The sequence below is a fragment of the Canis lupus genome, chromosome 17, assembly GCF_003254725.2.
Source record: "Canis lupus dingo isolate Sandy chromosome 17, ASM325472v2, whole genome shotgun sequence".
NCBI lineage: Eukaryota > Metazoa > Chordata > Mammalia > Carnivora > Canidae > Canis > Canis lupus.
The window spans coordinates 21,698,002-21,714,326 of record NC_064259.1 but is presented as its reverse complement, the minus strand read 5'-3'; the positions used below and the strand labels follow the sequence as shown (position 1 = coordinate 21,714,326).

The 16,325-nt window shown below is 41.7% G+C and overlaps 3 protein-coding genes across 15 annotated transcripts in view; 2 read left to right on the top strand and 1 right to left on the bottom strand.

Annotated features, from left to right (window-relative positions):
- The window catches only part of LOC112662604 (STAGA complex 65 subunit gamma), a 64,399-nt gene that overhangs the window by 4,287 nt on the left and 43,787 nt on the right, over positions 1-16,325 (top strand). The window lies entirely within an intron of this gene.
- LOC112651131 (STAGA complex 65 subunit gamma) overlaps positions 1-16,325 on the top strand; it is a 63,955-nt gene that overhangs the window by 3,843 nt on the left and 43,787 nt on the right. For 6 of the 7 annotated variants that reach the window (XR_007403319.1, XR_007403318.1, XR_007403320.1 and 3 more), the window contains 3 exons: positions 5,046-5,370; positions 6,603-6,840; positions 8,377-8,642. Coding sequence is in view for 4 of the 7 variants with exons in the window: in XM_049096119.1 (XP_048952076.1) it covers positions 5,046-5,370; positions 6,603-6,840; positions 8,377-8,639 (826 nt within the window). In the remaining 3 variants the exon portion in view is untranslated. Of the gene's footprint in view, positions 1-5,045; positions 5,371-6,602; positions 6,841-8,376; positions 8,643-8,788; positions 9,022-16,325 lie in introns of those variants that run through there. The other variant, XM_035700306.2, reaches the window with a different exon arrangement.
- GPN1 (GPN-loop GTPase 1) overlaps positions 7,571-16,325 on the bottom strand; it is a 57,685-nt gene continuing 48,930 nt past the window's right edge. The window contains exon 15 of the transcript XR_007403322.1: positions 7,571-8,611. The gene's annotated coding sequence lies outside the window, so the exon portion shown is untranslated. The remainder of the gene's footprint in view (positions 8,612-16,325) is intronic.

Genomic DNA, 16,325 nt, shown 5'->3' with positions numbered 1-16,325 from the left:
GCTCCATGCACCGGGAGCCCGATGTGGGACTCGATCCCGGGTCTACAGGATCGTGCCCTGGGCCAAAGGCAGGCGCCAAACCGCTGCGCCACCCAGGGATCCCTCACCCCTTAATTCTTAAGTATTCTTCCACCCCTAAATTGTTCACTTTAACCTAAGAATAAAGAAATTTCCTACATAACCCCAATACCAATATCACACCAAAATAAATGAACACTAATTATATAATATCAATTATTAAGTCCATATTCAGATTTCTCCAAAATATCCTTTATAAATAAATTTTCCTCTAATCCAGAACCTAAAAATGATTTTCATTTAGCTGTTTAGTGTCTTGTTTTTGTTTATGTTTTTGTTGGAGAAAGCGTGTGAGCAGGGGAAGGGCAGAGGAAGTGGGAGAGAGAATCCCAGAACAGACTCCCTGCTGAGTGCAGAGCCTGACTTGGAGCTCCTTCCTGAGATCCTGAGATGATGACCTGAGCTGAAATCACGAGTGAAACACTCAACCAACTGGGCCACCCAGGCGCCCCTTTTAATGAATTTTAAACCAGAAGAGCTTCCTGGGCGGCCCGGGTGGCTCAGCGGTTTAGCACCGCCTTCAGCACAGGGCAGGATTCTGGAGACCCTGGATCGAGTCCAATCCGGTGTCAGGCTCCCTGCATGGAGCCTGCTTCTCCCTCTGCCTGTGTCTCTGCCTCTCTCTCTCTGTGTCTCTCATTAATAAACAAAAATCTTAAAAAAAAAAAAAAAACTAGCTTCCCCTTTTTTAAAACACAGGATACTAATCTTTAAGAGTTCAGGTCATTTAGATGTAGAATGTCCCACTCACTGGGTTTGCTGATTATTTCCTCAAGATTAGATTGAAGGTTAAATATATTTGGAAAAAATATATGTAAGTAATATTGTATACCACTTAATTTCATCTGTTATTGATAATAGTTACTACTATTTTAATTGTCCCAAAGTAGTGAGAAAAGAACAGAAATGGACTTATTACTATGTAAGGGTTGCAGTTCCAGTTGACCAAATGATGTCCTGGTGCACATTGTATAATTGAAGGTTCTGAAGTCCTTGGAATAGTGAAAAAGGTAGGGGTAACTATCATTACATGCATCTCACATGTTCATATAGATACAGCTTCAAAAAACTTGCTCTGTAGTGATCAGTACCATATTTACATTTGGAAGGCAATTTAGTTTTAAGAATATTGCCATCATATTAAATTGATGCTGTTATTTAGAATTTTGTAGTTTTGCATCAAACTTTCTCATTTTTTTCAAGTTTTTATTAAATCCCAGTTAACATACAGTGTAATGTTAGTTTTAGGTGTAGGATTTAGTGATTCATCACTTAACATTCAATACCCACTGCTCATCACCAGTGTCCTCCTTAATACCCGTCGTCTGTTTAACTCATCCCTTCGCCTGCTTCCCCTTCAGCAACGGTTTCTTCTCTATAGTTAAGAGTCTGTTTTATGCTTTGCCTCTTTCCTTTTTTCCCCTATGTTCATCTGTTAGGTTTCTTAAATTCCACATATGAGTGAAATATGGTATTTGTCTTTCTCTGACTTATTTCACTTAGCAAAATACTCTCTAGTTCAATCCATGCCATTGCAAAGGCAAGATTTCATTCATTTTTATGGCTAATATTCCACTGTGTGTATATACGTACATATATAAATATATATCACATCTTCTTTTTTTTTTTTTTAAAGATTTTATTTATTTATTCATGATAGTCACAGAGAGAGAGAGAGAGAGGCAGAGACACAGGCAAGGGAGAAGCAGGCTGCATGCAGGGAGCCCAGCGCGGGACTCGATCCCGGGTCTCCAGGATCGCGCCCTGGGCCAAAGGCAGGCGCCAAACCGCTGCGCCCCCCAGGGATCCCTATATTACATCTTCTTTATCCATTTGTCAGTCATTGGACATTTGGCTCTTTCAGTAATTTGGCTATTATTGATAATGTTGCTGTAAACATGGAGGTGCATGTATCCCTTCGAATCAACATTTTTGCATTCTTTGGGTAAATACCTAGTAGCACAATTGTAAGGCAATTCTCTTTCTAGCTTTCTGAGGAATCTCCATACTGTTTCCAGAGTGGCTGCGCCAGTTTATATTCCCACCAACAGTGTAAGAGGGTTCCCCTTTCTTCACATGTTTCCACCATGTCTCCTGTGGTGTTAATTTTAGCCACTCTGGCAGGTGTGATCTGTATCTCATTGTAGTTTTGATTTGTATTTCCCTGATGATGAGTGATGTTGAGCATCTTTTCACGTGTTTGTTAGCTATCTGTATGTCTTCTTTGGAAAAATGTCTATTCATGTCTCCTGTCCATTTTTTAACTGAATTATTTGGTTTTTTGGGTGTTGAGTTTTAGAAGTCCTTTAGAGATTTTGGATGGATACTAACCCTTTATCGGATATATCATTTGCAAATATCGTCTCCCATTCCAAAGACTGCCTTTTAGTTTGGTTGTTTCCTCCACAGTGAAGAAGCTTTTTAACTTGATGAAGTCCCAATGGTTTATTTTTTATTTTGTTTCCCTTGCCTCAGGGGATATATCTAATAAGTTGCTATGGCCAATGTCGAAGAAGTTGCTGCCTGTGTTCTCCTCTGGGATTTTGATGGTTTCCTGTCTCACATTTAGGTCTTTCATCCATGTTGAATTTATTTGTGTATGGTGTAATAATGTGGTCCAGTTTCCTTCTTTTGCATATTGTTGTCCAGTTTTCCCAACACCGTTTGTTGAAGAGACTGTCTCTTTTCCAATGGATATTCTTTCCTGCTTTGTGCAAGTTTAGCTGATCATAGTTGTGGGTCCGTTTCTGGGTTTTCTATTCTGTTAATCTATGCATCCATTTTTTTTTTTAGTGCCAGCACAATACTGTCTTGATCACTACAGCTTTGTAATATAACTCAAAGTCTGGAATTGTGATTCCTCCAGCTTTGCTTTTCTTTTTTAAGCTTGCTTTGGCTACCAGAAGTCTTTTGTATTTCCATACAAATTTTAGGAATGTTCTTTTTTTTTTCTTTCAAGATTTTATTTATTTACTTGACAGAGAATGAGAGAGAGAGCATGACCAAGGGGAGCTTGGGGCAGAGGGGGAGGGACAAGCAGGCTCCCAGATGAGTAGAGCCTGATGTAGGAACTTGATCCCAGGACCCCAGGATCATGACCTGAGCCGAAGGCAGATGTTTAACCCACTGGGCCGCCCAGGCATCCCTGCTCTAGCTCTGTGAAAAAATGCATGTGATATTTTGATGGGGATTGCATTAAGTGCGTAGATTGCTTTGGGTAGTATAGTTATTTCAACCATGTTTGTTCTTCCAATCACAAACTTCTAATTTTAATTCAGAAGAGCTGTTAACATCAGAAGTTTATACTAGTTTGTTTTATACATATTTAAGAAACGTTTAGCAAAAATAATTTGCATCAGCTATGGGGTGCTGAAAGAATTATTTTCCTTTGAAGTAAGTCCATGTGTTACTCAAATAAAGCAATACTGGTTTTAGCTGTTTATTAGGCATTTCTGAGGCCTTTTGCTTTTGGCCCTTTTAGCTTTTGGAGACTGGCTATAGGAAATGATGGTGGAAATAGTAAATGAACAGTTATTTGGGGGGCACCTGGGTGGCTCAGTCAGTTAAGTGTCTGACTCTTGGTTTCAGCTCAGGTCATGATCTCAGGGTTTTGAGATGAGCCCCATGTTGGGCTCCCTTCTCAGTGCAGAACCTGCTTAAGGTTCTTTCTCTCCCACCCCCTCTGCTCCCCCCCACCCCCCACTTGCTCACACACACTCTCAAATAATCTTTGAAAACTTATTTGGCAGTTGGTTTTCTTGCTTTCCAACTATTATGTGGACTGCAGTAATTGCTTCTGAGCAGATAGTAGTAAAGGGGGTACACAGCTCCTCTAGCCCTCTTGTACAGCACATAGTGACACATGCCAAGTATGGACCAGGGAAAAGATTTTTTTTAAGGTTTTATTTATTTATTTATTTATTCATGAGTGACATGCACAGAGAGAGACAGACAGAGACAGCGACAGAGAGAGGCAGAGACACAGGCAGAGGGAGAAGCAGGCTCCATGCAGGGAGCCCGACGTGGGACTCGATCCCGGGTCCCCAGGATCAGGCGCTGGGCTGAAGGCGGCACTAAACTGCTGAGCCACCTGGGCTGCCCAAGAAATCTTCTATACCTGATTTTATACATTTTCTTATTTGTCAGAGGGAGGCAGAAGATAGGAATTTTCAGGAGACAGGTATTGATTAGAAATGTGTTAAAAGTTATTTTTAGGAGGTCAGAGACCTTTTTGAAGTTATTTCTTAGATTAAGATTTCTACAGCAGTGATTAGGAGTAAAATGGTGTATTATGAAGAACATGGGATCTGAAATCAGAAGCTCCACCTTCTGATAATATCGAAACAACTTCCGGCAGGTCCGCACCTCTGAACCTCAGCCTCTGAAACCTGCAGCCAAATGGGAATCATAATATGGATCTACTACCCACTGTGCACAGGATAGGATAAAAATGCTTTGTAAACTGTATACATTTTAAATTGCTTTTATGAATTGAGTTGCTTGTCCAGTTTACAAATGGTCTGTTGTAGTTGTATAAGAATCTCCTAATTGGGACTGAATTCTGAAACTCCGTGTATCATCCAGCGTATGAGGAAGCTATGTGGTGAAATAATTAGAGCGCTCTTGAACAGTGCCTGAGCTATAAACTTTTTTTCATCCTGAAAGTAGTCAAAACTGAGCAGTTGATAAAAGAAACTTTATATTCACCTGACACTTTATATATTGTTTATTGTGGACATGTATTGTCTATTAAGACTTTTATGTAATTGGAGGAGCTCAGAGATATGATCGTGGGTTGTTGAGACATGCCCTGTGTAGCAGCAAGATAAACCGGGCTCTGTAACTGCATAGAATTCCCCTAGAAAGCTGGGCCAGTGGTTTGACTAAAATTGTAAAACTCCTAGGGAGACAGGATGGGTCAGCCCTTTGCAAGAGCACTAATAACACTGCCATGTCTCGCCTTTCAGCGGGAAAGGGGAACCGGTGACTGAACTCAGCTGGCACTCCTGCCGGCAGCTTCTCTACCAGGCAGTGGCCACAATCCTGGCCCATGCAGGCTTCGAGTGTGCTAATGAAAGTGTCCTGGAGACCCTTACTGATGTGGCACATGAATATTGCCTTAAATTCACCAAGTTGCTGCGCTTCGCTGTGGATCGGGAAGCCCGGCTGGGGCAGACTCCTTTCCCTGACGTTATGGAGCAAGTATTCCATGAAGTGGGCATTGGCAGTGTGCTCTCCCTCCAGAAGTTCTGGCAGCACCGAATCAAGGACTATCACAGTTACATGCTACAGGTGAGGTCACCCTGTGAGAACTGGGTGTAATCTAGGGGTGTTCAGCAGGATCCCATACTTGCCCTAGGGAACAGAGCACAGGGGCTTGGAATAGAGTGGACTTGACCTGCTCTCCTCATGGCCCTAGCTGTGTTTTCTTGACTTCATCACTGACCTGGCCAGACCCTGGGGCCTCCTTTAGTCAATGAGCGGCCACATTTTTGATAACACTTCTGCTGGAAAAAAATTATAGACAGGAATATGGAGTCTGAGAGAATGTGGTTACCATGCTTTATTCAATAAATATTTATTGAGTGCCTTTTGTGAGTGAGGCATATGTGAGACAGCAGCAGTTAATAAGGTAAGTCCCTTGAGCGTGCATTCTTAAAGAGAGAAACAAAAACAAGTAAATAAAAAGTGATCAAAACAATTTCAGGTGGCATTAAGTGCTATAAAAAGCAAAACCAAACAGAGTGAAGTGATACTGCCCAAGGGCAGAAGAAGGGATAGAGATACCATTTTTGGTTGCAGCCAGAACTACCTAATCTCTTCAAACCCTGTGGCCTTAAGCAAGTCATTTGTTCATTGTTTTGGTTTCCCCAAATCTAAAATACGATTAGGGATTTTTAACACCTGACAGTCTTTGCTAAGTGATCCAGATTTCCTATACCCTTCATTATCCACCTAGGGGACAGATCTCAACTATTAGTTTTTACAGCCAAAAATGTGATCTTTTGTCCCCACTCTGATTTGTCTTTAACAAAGTCTCTTTTACCTTTATGCAACTATTAATTAATAAGAAACTCTCTGCTAAAACAACTTTTCTTCATTGTGTCTCTCTCATTTACAAATGCAAACTCAGCACCTTCAACAAATTCCTTCCATGTGTCTGCTGTGCTCAAAAAAAAGTAAAAACAAAACAAAAAATCAGGGGATCCCTGGGTGGCTCAGCGGTTTAGCACCTGCCTTCAGCCCGGGACGTGATCCTGGGGTCCCGGGATGGAGTCCTGCGTCGGGCTCCCTGCATGGCGCCTGCTTCTCCCTCTGCCTGTGTCTCTGCCTCTCTGTGTGTGTGTCTTTCATGAATAAGTAAATAAAAATCTCTTTTAAAACAATGAAACAAAAAACCAGTTCTTTCCTTTGGCAGTGGTTGCTTTATTCATATTATGTTGGTTTTACGTGCGATGCCACAAGCTAACCATCCACTTTGCTTTTAACATTTCTTTGGAAGATTGACTCTTGCTTGCCAACAGATTAGTAAGCAACTATCTGAGGAGTATGAAAGGATTGTCAACCCTGAGAAGGCCACAGAGGACACTAAACCTGTAAAGATCAAGGAAGAACCTGTGAGCGACATCACATTCCCTGTCAGTGAGGAACTGGAGGCTGACCTTGCTTCTGGAGACCAGTCACTGCCCATGGGAGTCCTCGGGGCTCAGAGTGAGCGCTTCCCATCTAACCTGGAAGTTGAGGCTTCACCACAGGCTTCAAGTAAGAAAACAATTGACTGTGATTCTGGGATATCTGCCAATGTCAGCACTTCTGGCATTTTGGAATCAAACTGTGGAGAGGAGAGGAAAAAGTGGGAGGGGGCAAGAAAATAGAAAGCCTAAAAAAACAAATACAGCCTCACTGATCTAGATATGTCAACATTCTTCTTTGTAATTAGTGAAGGGAGGACTAGCACAACTTTACAGGCATTCTTTAAAATAATTCCGAGTTAGGGTGTAGATGCAATAGGTGTTCTATTGTTGAGTACTGGAGCTAATTTAGCTGACCCAGCTGGGTGGGCAGATGTCCCCTTCATCCCGTACTTAGTGTGCTGTATTTGTCTTTCCTTTTTTTTTTTTTTTTTTTTTTTTTATATTTTTTTATTTTTTTATATATTTTTTTATTTGTCTTTCCTGATGCTTGTACTCAGTAAGACAACTTCCACACAGATGAAGGAAGGCTAATTGCTCAAGGCTGTTTGAATAGTTGGGCTTCCTTGCTAGAGTACCCCCAAAAGATTCGACCAGAAAGGGACTGAAATAGGGCTATCCAATCCGACGCAGCTGGCCTTTTCCAGACAGACTCTGTGATCACCCTAGGAACCAGGATACTTGATCCTTCTGTCAGATTGCAAATTAGTTTCGATCCTCAGTTCTACTCAAATATAAATTGTCACTTCATCAATGCACAAATGATACAAGTAACAAATCCTAAACAGAATCAGGCCACATTATTTTTTTAAAACATTTTAAGCTTTTCTTTGAGAGAGGGCGCACACATGTACACAAGTGGGAGGAGGGGCAGAGGGAGAAGCTGACTCCCCACTGAGCTGGGAGCCCGATGCTGAGTTTGATCCCAGGGCCCTGAGATCATGACCTAGCAAAGTCAGACACTTAACCAACAGCCACCCAGGCGCCCAAGGCCACATTTTTTAGTGTTGGCCAGAGAGCCTTTCACCATGAAAGAGGTAATAACCACAGAACAGCTTTGCTAGAACAGAGACAGGAGGGCCAAAGAGAAATTGTTACAGATTTAGGAGCCATGACACTCTTCAGCAGTCTAGGAACTGCTGCCAGCATTTTGTAGTAATCGTTAAGTTCATACTGTGAGAGAGGACCGGGGACCCAAACAAAAGGCAGGAAAACAGGACAGCCTTATAGAAGGAAGGAGGGAAAGAAGCAACTTAACACCTGATTAAGAGCCTGTGGTTGTGCCTGCCTTTGGGCCATGAGACAGGGAATCTTTCCACCTACATAGTTTTACTTCCCTGATTTAAGGGAAATGGCTGGTGGGTGAGGTGGGGTTAAAGTAGGGGAGGAAGTGGAAAGCAAAATACTCAGAATACTTAAAAAAAAAAAAGAAAATACTCAGAATTATTAGTTTTAGGAACAGAGGATGACCACCTAACCTTGACTCCAGTCAAGTAGACTCAGACTGAAGACTGAGCTCAAAGGCTAGGAATCTGCCCCGATGAAATATTTGTCTGCTGTGTTCCAGCCTTGGCTTACCACTGGTTGTATTTTCTTCCATTGCCAGGCACAGAGGTAAATGCTTCCCCTCTTTGGAATCTGGCCCATGTGAAAATGGAGCCTCAAGAGAGTGAAGAAGGCAATGTGTCTGGGCATGGCGTGCTGGGCAGTGATGTCTTCGAGGAGCCCATGTCCGGGATGAGTGAAGCCGGGATCCCTCAGAGTCCTGATGACTCAGACAGCAGCTACGGTTCCCACTCCACTGATAGCCTCATGGGGTCCTCCCCTGTTTTCAACCAGCGCTGCAAGAAGAGGATGAGGAAAATATAAAAGGTAAAGGGGAGACTTTCTCTCCAAGCTTCATGTATTACATTTGTTTCCATAAAAGGTGACGTGACTCTTACTCTGAAACACAGTGAACTTTCCCGATTTCATTGGAGCTGACTTTAACCAATTAGGTTTGCGTTTTACTTTTACAGCTAGTTTTTGTAGTTTTCTACAACCAAGCCACCTTTCACAGACACTTCACAATACCGGGATGGTAACCGGGAGACCAATGCACTGTCCCGGACTGTTGTCTTTGCACAACTGAGAAGAATCCTGCTGCTTGGCTGTATATTGCAGGGATATCGTACAGATTGAGATTCTTATCAAACCTCAAAGCTATGCTTGAAGAGATTCACAAGTAAATATATGCTGATGTTAAATGTCAGTGTTTTCACTGAACTTGCTTCACTTTGGGGCCAAATCATTGGGAACCTGGTACTAAAACCTAACAGGAAATAGCTAATCCCCCTTTATCGATCAGTAGTCTTTCTGAAACACGTTTTGCTGTGCATGATGTCTCACAAAACCAGGGGTCTGTGGTGTTTCTTCAGACAGCCCTCATCTCGTCTGCGTCGTTTCTTTTTTGTTCAACTAAGCTTTACCCCTCAAACTCACGACCCCAGGTTCAAGAGTCACATGCTTTCCTAAGCCAGCCAGGCGCCCCTCTTCTTCGTTAGACTTCACTCCATCTACCCTTATTCTGTCATTTTCTTATTTTTCCATTCAGATTTTTAAAAATATTTTACCATGTATGTTTCCTTCATTTTCTGCATTGGGAACAAAGCAAACAGGACCTGTCCAAGGACAGACTGGTGCTAGTTACATTTGTTGCATCTACTTGGCCGTCAGAGGACAATAGTCCATCCCTTTACCAGAATTCAGCATCTGCACTGTGCTCCTGCTGGCTAGGCAGCTAAAAGGCTAGCGGTACACATCTCTCTCCTTTACATCATGTCTTCAACCTTACATTGTTACCCATCACAGGATCAGCCCTGCTTGGCATCTGATGGTCTCAGTCATTTGTTTATTAAGTGAATGATTAGCACTGGAATTGTTAGCGGTAATTAACAAATGTGTGCTTTATGCCTTGATAGCGGGTACCAGCATTTAAGTACTGCTCAAGTTTGCTTTCCGGGTGCAGAATACCAGTCTTTTGAAATCTGCACACTCTTTTAAATGACCAAAATCAATGCACAGCTTTAATTAGTATATTCCTGAATGCCTTAAATGTCTGAGGCACTGAGAACAAAGATGAATGCAGGGTAACCTAGGTAGCTTTCAGGCTGTTAAGCATCTCACTTTGACTCAGGTCATGATCTTGGGGTCCTGAGATCAAGCCCCGAGTCTGTTTTTCTCTGCCCCTCTCCCCACCCAAGCGCGCACATTCTCTAATAAAAACTTAAAAAATCTCAGATAATTTATAAATTTGCTAATTGCACAATCCTGAACACAATTCTCTAAACTCCCATCCACACCTAGCTTCATCTTTCCCTATTTATGAAAGCAGATATCAGGCAGTTTCCATAAAGTAGTCATCTAGCATTTAATTCATTCAGTTGGCAGACACTTATTGAACACCAATTATGTATTGGTTTTTGTACAAGGTATACAAAGATAAGGAAGACTTTCTCTCTGTCCTTATAAAATAGAGCTTAAGGAATAGGGCTTTTTTTTTTTTTTTTTTTTAAGTAAGCTCCACACCCAGTATGGGGCTTGAACTTACGACCCTGAGACCAAGACCTGTGTTGAAATCGAGTCAGATGCTTAACCAACAGAGCGACTCGGGCACCTCCAGACAAATTATTTTTTAAAGAAGTATTCAAAGGCACTAAAAGGGGAAAACCAAGTATGTTCAGAGTCTTGCTTTGCAGATGGTTTCCTTTTGAACCGTTCAAAGTTTTAGCCTAGTGGTTTCTAGATATAGAATATTGAAATTAATAGCTCTAAGTATAGATACCTATAGATCGATATAGGCTTATAATCGACAGGTATAGAACACTGAAATTAATACTTAATGGCAAAATAAAATACTTTTTGGAATATTTACATTGGAGAATAGGCACCAGATGGTTAAGGTTAGGTACTCTGATATAGCAGGTCGTTTTGAGATACTGGAGATTCTCAAGGCCTGGAACTGTCACAGGCTATGGTAGTTAGGGCAGTGGTTCTCAAACTTCATGTACATGGGAATCCTCTGAAGGACTTATTAAAACAGATTTCTAGGTCCCACACCCACAGTTTCATTCAGATCTTGAGTGTTGTGTCTCTAACAATTCCCCAGGTCATGCCGATGCTTCTGATCCAATGACCACACTTGAGAACCACTGAATTGGAGTACAGGTTAGGCAGGGATAAACTTTCCTGAGAGAAACGCAGTTTTACTGTGTCCTGTGAAGAATGTGGAGGCAGGGCATCCCTACCAAGGTCATTATTTATATATGGAATATGCACCTGACCCAAATCCATGGCCTTTGAGTAAATTACAAAAGATACTTTGCCTTAAGGTTAATGTATAATACAAACGGTGCCTGGCTCTGTATCAGTTACTTGGTTTATTTACAAGAGAGACTTTAGTAAACATCCCCTCTTTTACTGAGACAGGTTTGGACACGTGGCTTTAAACCTCTGTGTTGAATAGAAGCGAACCTACTTGCAATTACATAATTTTCTTATTTGAAATTATGACAGGCAGACTTAAAGTTAAAATTTAAAACTCTTTATCCAAGTCACCATCCAAAGCAGGATTCTTATTCATTAATCCTATGTTTTGCTCACCTTCTTCAATGAACCTGTTATTCTACAATGAGGTACTTCGTGTGAGGCACCTTTTGTAGCCAACATTGACTGGTTGCCAAGCAGACTGCTGCCACCCTGGGAAGCTCATGATTCCTCTCGCCCTTTCTGCTAAAAGGAGGGGAATTCATGGTACAGGGTCAAGGGCAAGACGGGAGTAGAATACAGATCCAGCCTAATAGAGATTTGAGGTGAATAGTAAGTTCTCTCTGTTCCATCCATCAGCAGCAAAAGTACTTAAGTTGAAATGATAAAACGTGAAGCCTGTTAGGTCCAATGGTCTTGTATCCCTGGCTGCATCTGAGTCAAATTTCCCTATAAGAGAAACACTGCTACTCTGAACAAAATTGTCCTTTATAGTAGCCCCCATCAGAGGTTAGGATAGTTCCTTCAGGGTTCCAAAATTTCAGACTTCTAGAAACTACTTGTTGTTTCTCTTCCAGTACTGTGCCATTGATTCTTGCATAAAATTCTGGAATGCTGGCTCTTCACGGCTTTCCTCTGTAACTGCAAGGAAAAAAGGTCAATTCTTAACTTTCCCATTAGAAAGGTATCAGATAATGGTAGATTAGAGCTGCTGTCACTAATCCATCAGAAACAGTACTCTGCTTCTAATAAACTAAGTGTTTACTTCTCCCAAAGAAGAAATATCTTCTACAAGCATGCTCTATTTATCATGTTGCCCAAAACGTACAATTTCTTTCATCTATGAGTGGGGAGAATACCTCCCTCATAAAGTAACTAAACTGAGGTCCCTGCTCCTAGGTATTTTAACCAAGAGAAATATATACAGCAGCTTTATTCGTAACAGCTAAAATCTGGAACAACCCTAATGGCAATCAGCTGATGAATGGATAGACCACTCATGGTAAAAGGCATATCATGGCATATTATTATTCATCGGTAAAAAGAACATACTTCTGACACAAGGATGGACTGCAAGAGCATTACACTGACTGAAAAAAGTCAAACGCGAAAAGCTAAAACACTGCGATTCCAATTATACAACATTCTAGAAAAAAGCAAATTACAGGAATAGGAATCAGATTAGTGATTGCCAAAAACTAAGTGTGCAGAAAGGGAACTGAATAAAACAAGCATGAGGAACTTTTGGGGTGGTGGAAGTATTCCGTATCTTGACCTATGTTGGCTGTTACTAATGCACATATATTTGTTAAAATTCAGCAAACTAAAACTCTTAAAAAGGGTGGGCTTTACTGTTTGTAAATTATACCTCAATAAGTCTGAGTCAATGAGCCATTTGATGTTAGCATCCAGCATACTGGACGGCAAAGAGAGGTTTGCTCTTGGTCGTAGCTAGAACCGAAAAATGTTTCAAGAAACGGATTTGATCACAGTCCATAAACTATGCCAGATGTAAACCCTGCTGAGGCCACCTTATCATTCTTGCCCCTCACGCCTAAGTGTTCTTTTTTTTTTTTTTTTTTTTAAGATTTTATTTATTTATTCATGAGACACACAGAGAGAGAGGCAGAGACACAGGCAGAGGGAGAAGCAGGCTCCATGCAGGGAGCCAATGCGGGACTCGATCCCGGGTCTCCAGGATCACACCCTGGACTGAAGGCGACGCTAAACCGCTGAGCCACCCAGGCTGCCCCTCACCCCCTATGTATTCTTAAGAGAGTATTTACAGAAAACAAAAATTCTAGATGTCTCAAATGGATTTCGAGCTAAAGATGAGAAGACACAAGACTAATTAAAAGCCTGTAATGAGCTCAATGTTGACCGTTCAGTAGAGGCCAGGAACTCTCAATACATGAACTCTTTCCTGCTGCTATATCCAATGCCATCTCTTCTCTCCCCTATCACTGGCTGCATGTGTAAGGTTTCTCTGCATAAGAAGCTCCCGAGCAAACATGATGGGGATGAGCAGCTACTCTCTTCATGAGCCACTTCAGCCACCTCTCACCTCTGTGATCAATATCATCAGTATCACTGTCGGCTTCGTCATCCTCTTCATCCAAAGTTCCCCGAGTCAGGATCAAGTCAGAAGGGTCAAGTGCAGGAGATAAGCTGTCTACAGAGAAAACACCAATCAGTAGCATGTCATGAACCTATATGTCCTCAAAAAGATGATTCTGATTCAGTGACTATGGTTATAAATTGGCAGGATGAAAGTGGTCGTGATAAATATAAATGCAGGATTTTACCTTTTCTAAATGTATTATTGTTAATACCACTTAACTTTTACAGTAGTATAGTTCACAAAATGCTTCCAGGATCCCAGTAACCCCAAGGTGCTCTTTTTAAGCTGAAGAAAATAATTTTCAAGTAGCTTGCCCTCTTTCATTCTTACTAGCTCCTAGAAGAGGCTATAGTTTTTCTTATGAAGACTAAGGACATCTGAGCAGATGCAGTGTGCTGGGGAGTCAGGGTAAAGGAAGATCCAGATGGAAATTTAAGTTCTGAGGGTCTGAAGAGAACAGATGGTAAAATGGCAGGCAGCAAAGGAGCCCAGATATTATTCAAGAAAAAGAGGGAAGGAGGAAAATGGGAAACTGAATCTACTCTTAGAGACTAATTTCCTACTCCGAGAAACTCAACTAGGGCTAAGTCCCAAGTAAAGTCGAATTCAGCCTGCGAGGGTTGGGCTTTACAAGAACCTCCATGATGCCACATATCCTAGAGCCTTCAGGAGGCTCGTCAGAGAAAAGTCAGCTGGGGATTGAGGAGGCCAACAGTGACAACAGCAAGAGACACAGATCTCTGGGGCCTGCGGCCCTGAAGACGGACGGTGGCATGGCGTGTTAACAGTCAGAGCTTCAGTCGGTGCCTAACTATACTTGGGATGCTCCCCAATAATTTACTGCAAGTCTTCAACCTTTAACAGGTTATCTGAGTGTGAAAGACCTTTTGCAGCAGATTGAACACTTACTGCCACATATTTTTTTAAGATTTTTAATTTATTTGTTCATGAGAGACAGAGAGGGAGAGAGAGAGGCAGAGACACAGGCAGAGGGAAAAGCAGGCTCCATGGAGGGAGCCTGACATGGGACGAGATCCCAGGTCTCCAGGATCATGCCCTGGGCTCATCAGCTCAACCGCTGAGCCACCCAGGCTGCCCTGCTTCACATATTCTTGAGTGATTCAAAGGAGCGCAGCACACAGATGCTTATGTCGCTGAGGTGTGCGAGGATGGCCAGGCCAGTTCACTTAACTGGGAAACGAGCCACAGTCCAGCACCTCCTCCAAGCTGCTTTGCATTGACTATCGAAGATACAGCAACAGCTTTCATGAGTAGTACTTCATTCCTTAAAGGTCAGTCCATCCATAAGTGTGGATGGGTGGGGGTGCATACATACGAAATATGAGCGCCAATCTAGAAGCCCCTAAGAATCAATGACAAAATGAATTCAAACAATAAGAAAATACAGGGGGCCTGGGTGGCTCAGTCAGTGCCCGATTGTTGGTTTCAGCTCAGGTTATGATCTCATGGGTCATGGGCTCAAGCTCCACACTGGGCTCCTCACTCTTGTTGAGTTCATAAACTGAGCTGAAACCAAGAATCGGGCGCTCCACCGACTGAGCCACCCAGGCGCCAGCCAATTCTTTCTTCCTCTCCCTCCCCTCTGCCACTCCCACCTTATGCGCTTTCTCAAATAAACAATCTTTAAAAAATTTAAAAACAAAAATTCACAAAAGGGGCAAAATAAAAGACTAATATATGGAAATAAAACACCTTCATATACACAAACACAACCCATTACAAGATACAATGGTTCAGAAAATCCCATTTCAACACTAGAAGAAGATAAAATCCTTGGAAAATTTTAACAAGAACTATGCAAAAATCACATGAGGAAGAAACTCCTGAAAAATACAAAAGTACACTTGAAAATATAAACATAGTCCTTGTTCCTGGATAGGGGGACTCAATAGGACAACTGTCAGTTTTCCCTATATTAATGAACATAATGCAAGACCAATAAAAAATACCAAAAAGTTTTGTTTTTTTGTTTGTTTTTTTAGCAAGCTAAATTAGTTGATGCTTAAGTTCATGTGGAAAAATAAACATGCAATAGCCAAGGAAATGCTAAAAAAGAAAAATATGAAAAAGGACTAGCCAAAGCAGACATTAAAACATTCTATAAAGACCCTAGATAATTATTAGTGTGGTACAGACCCAGACAGTCAAGAGAATAAGACAGGGAGTCCAAAAATATACCCAGGTACACATGGAACTTTAGTATTCCATCTCAGATCACTGGGCAAAGGCAGACTTTTTGAGAAATAGGGCAGGTACAACTGTTTATAAAAAAGGTAACACAGACCTATACTTCACACCATCCACAGAAGAAACTCTAAATGGAACGCGGATCTAAAGGCAGAGAACGAGGGCTGCCTGGGTGGCTCAGTCGGTTAAGCCTCTGACTCTTGGTTTCAGCTCAGGTCATGATCTCAGGGTCGTGTGACTCAGCTCCATGTCAGGCTCCATGCTCAATGAAGAGCAAATTCTGTCTCTCCTCCTTCTCCTCCTTGCTCCTACCCCCTACACACACTGGTACGTCTCTCTCTCTCTCTCTCAAATAAATAAAAATCTTTAAATGTAGACAATGATTCCATATTAAGTACTACAATAAAACGTGAGTGAATTCCTCTTTAACACAGTATAAGTAAGGGATTCCCAATTATCACTCAAGATCCAGATGCAGTGAAGAGAAGGCAAATTTGACTACATCAAAACAAAACAAAAATTTTCACCAGGAAAAATAACACCATGGACAAAGTCAAAAACGAGCGACAAACAGCGAGAAAATATTTCAACATGCATCACAGAAAACGATACTATCCCTATTAGATTAATGGATAAAATTAGTGGGTAAACATGTGAGAATTAAAAGGTATTCGTAGGGTCTCAAAGCATCACCCACAAAA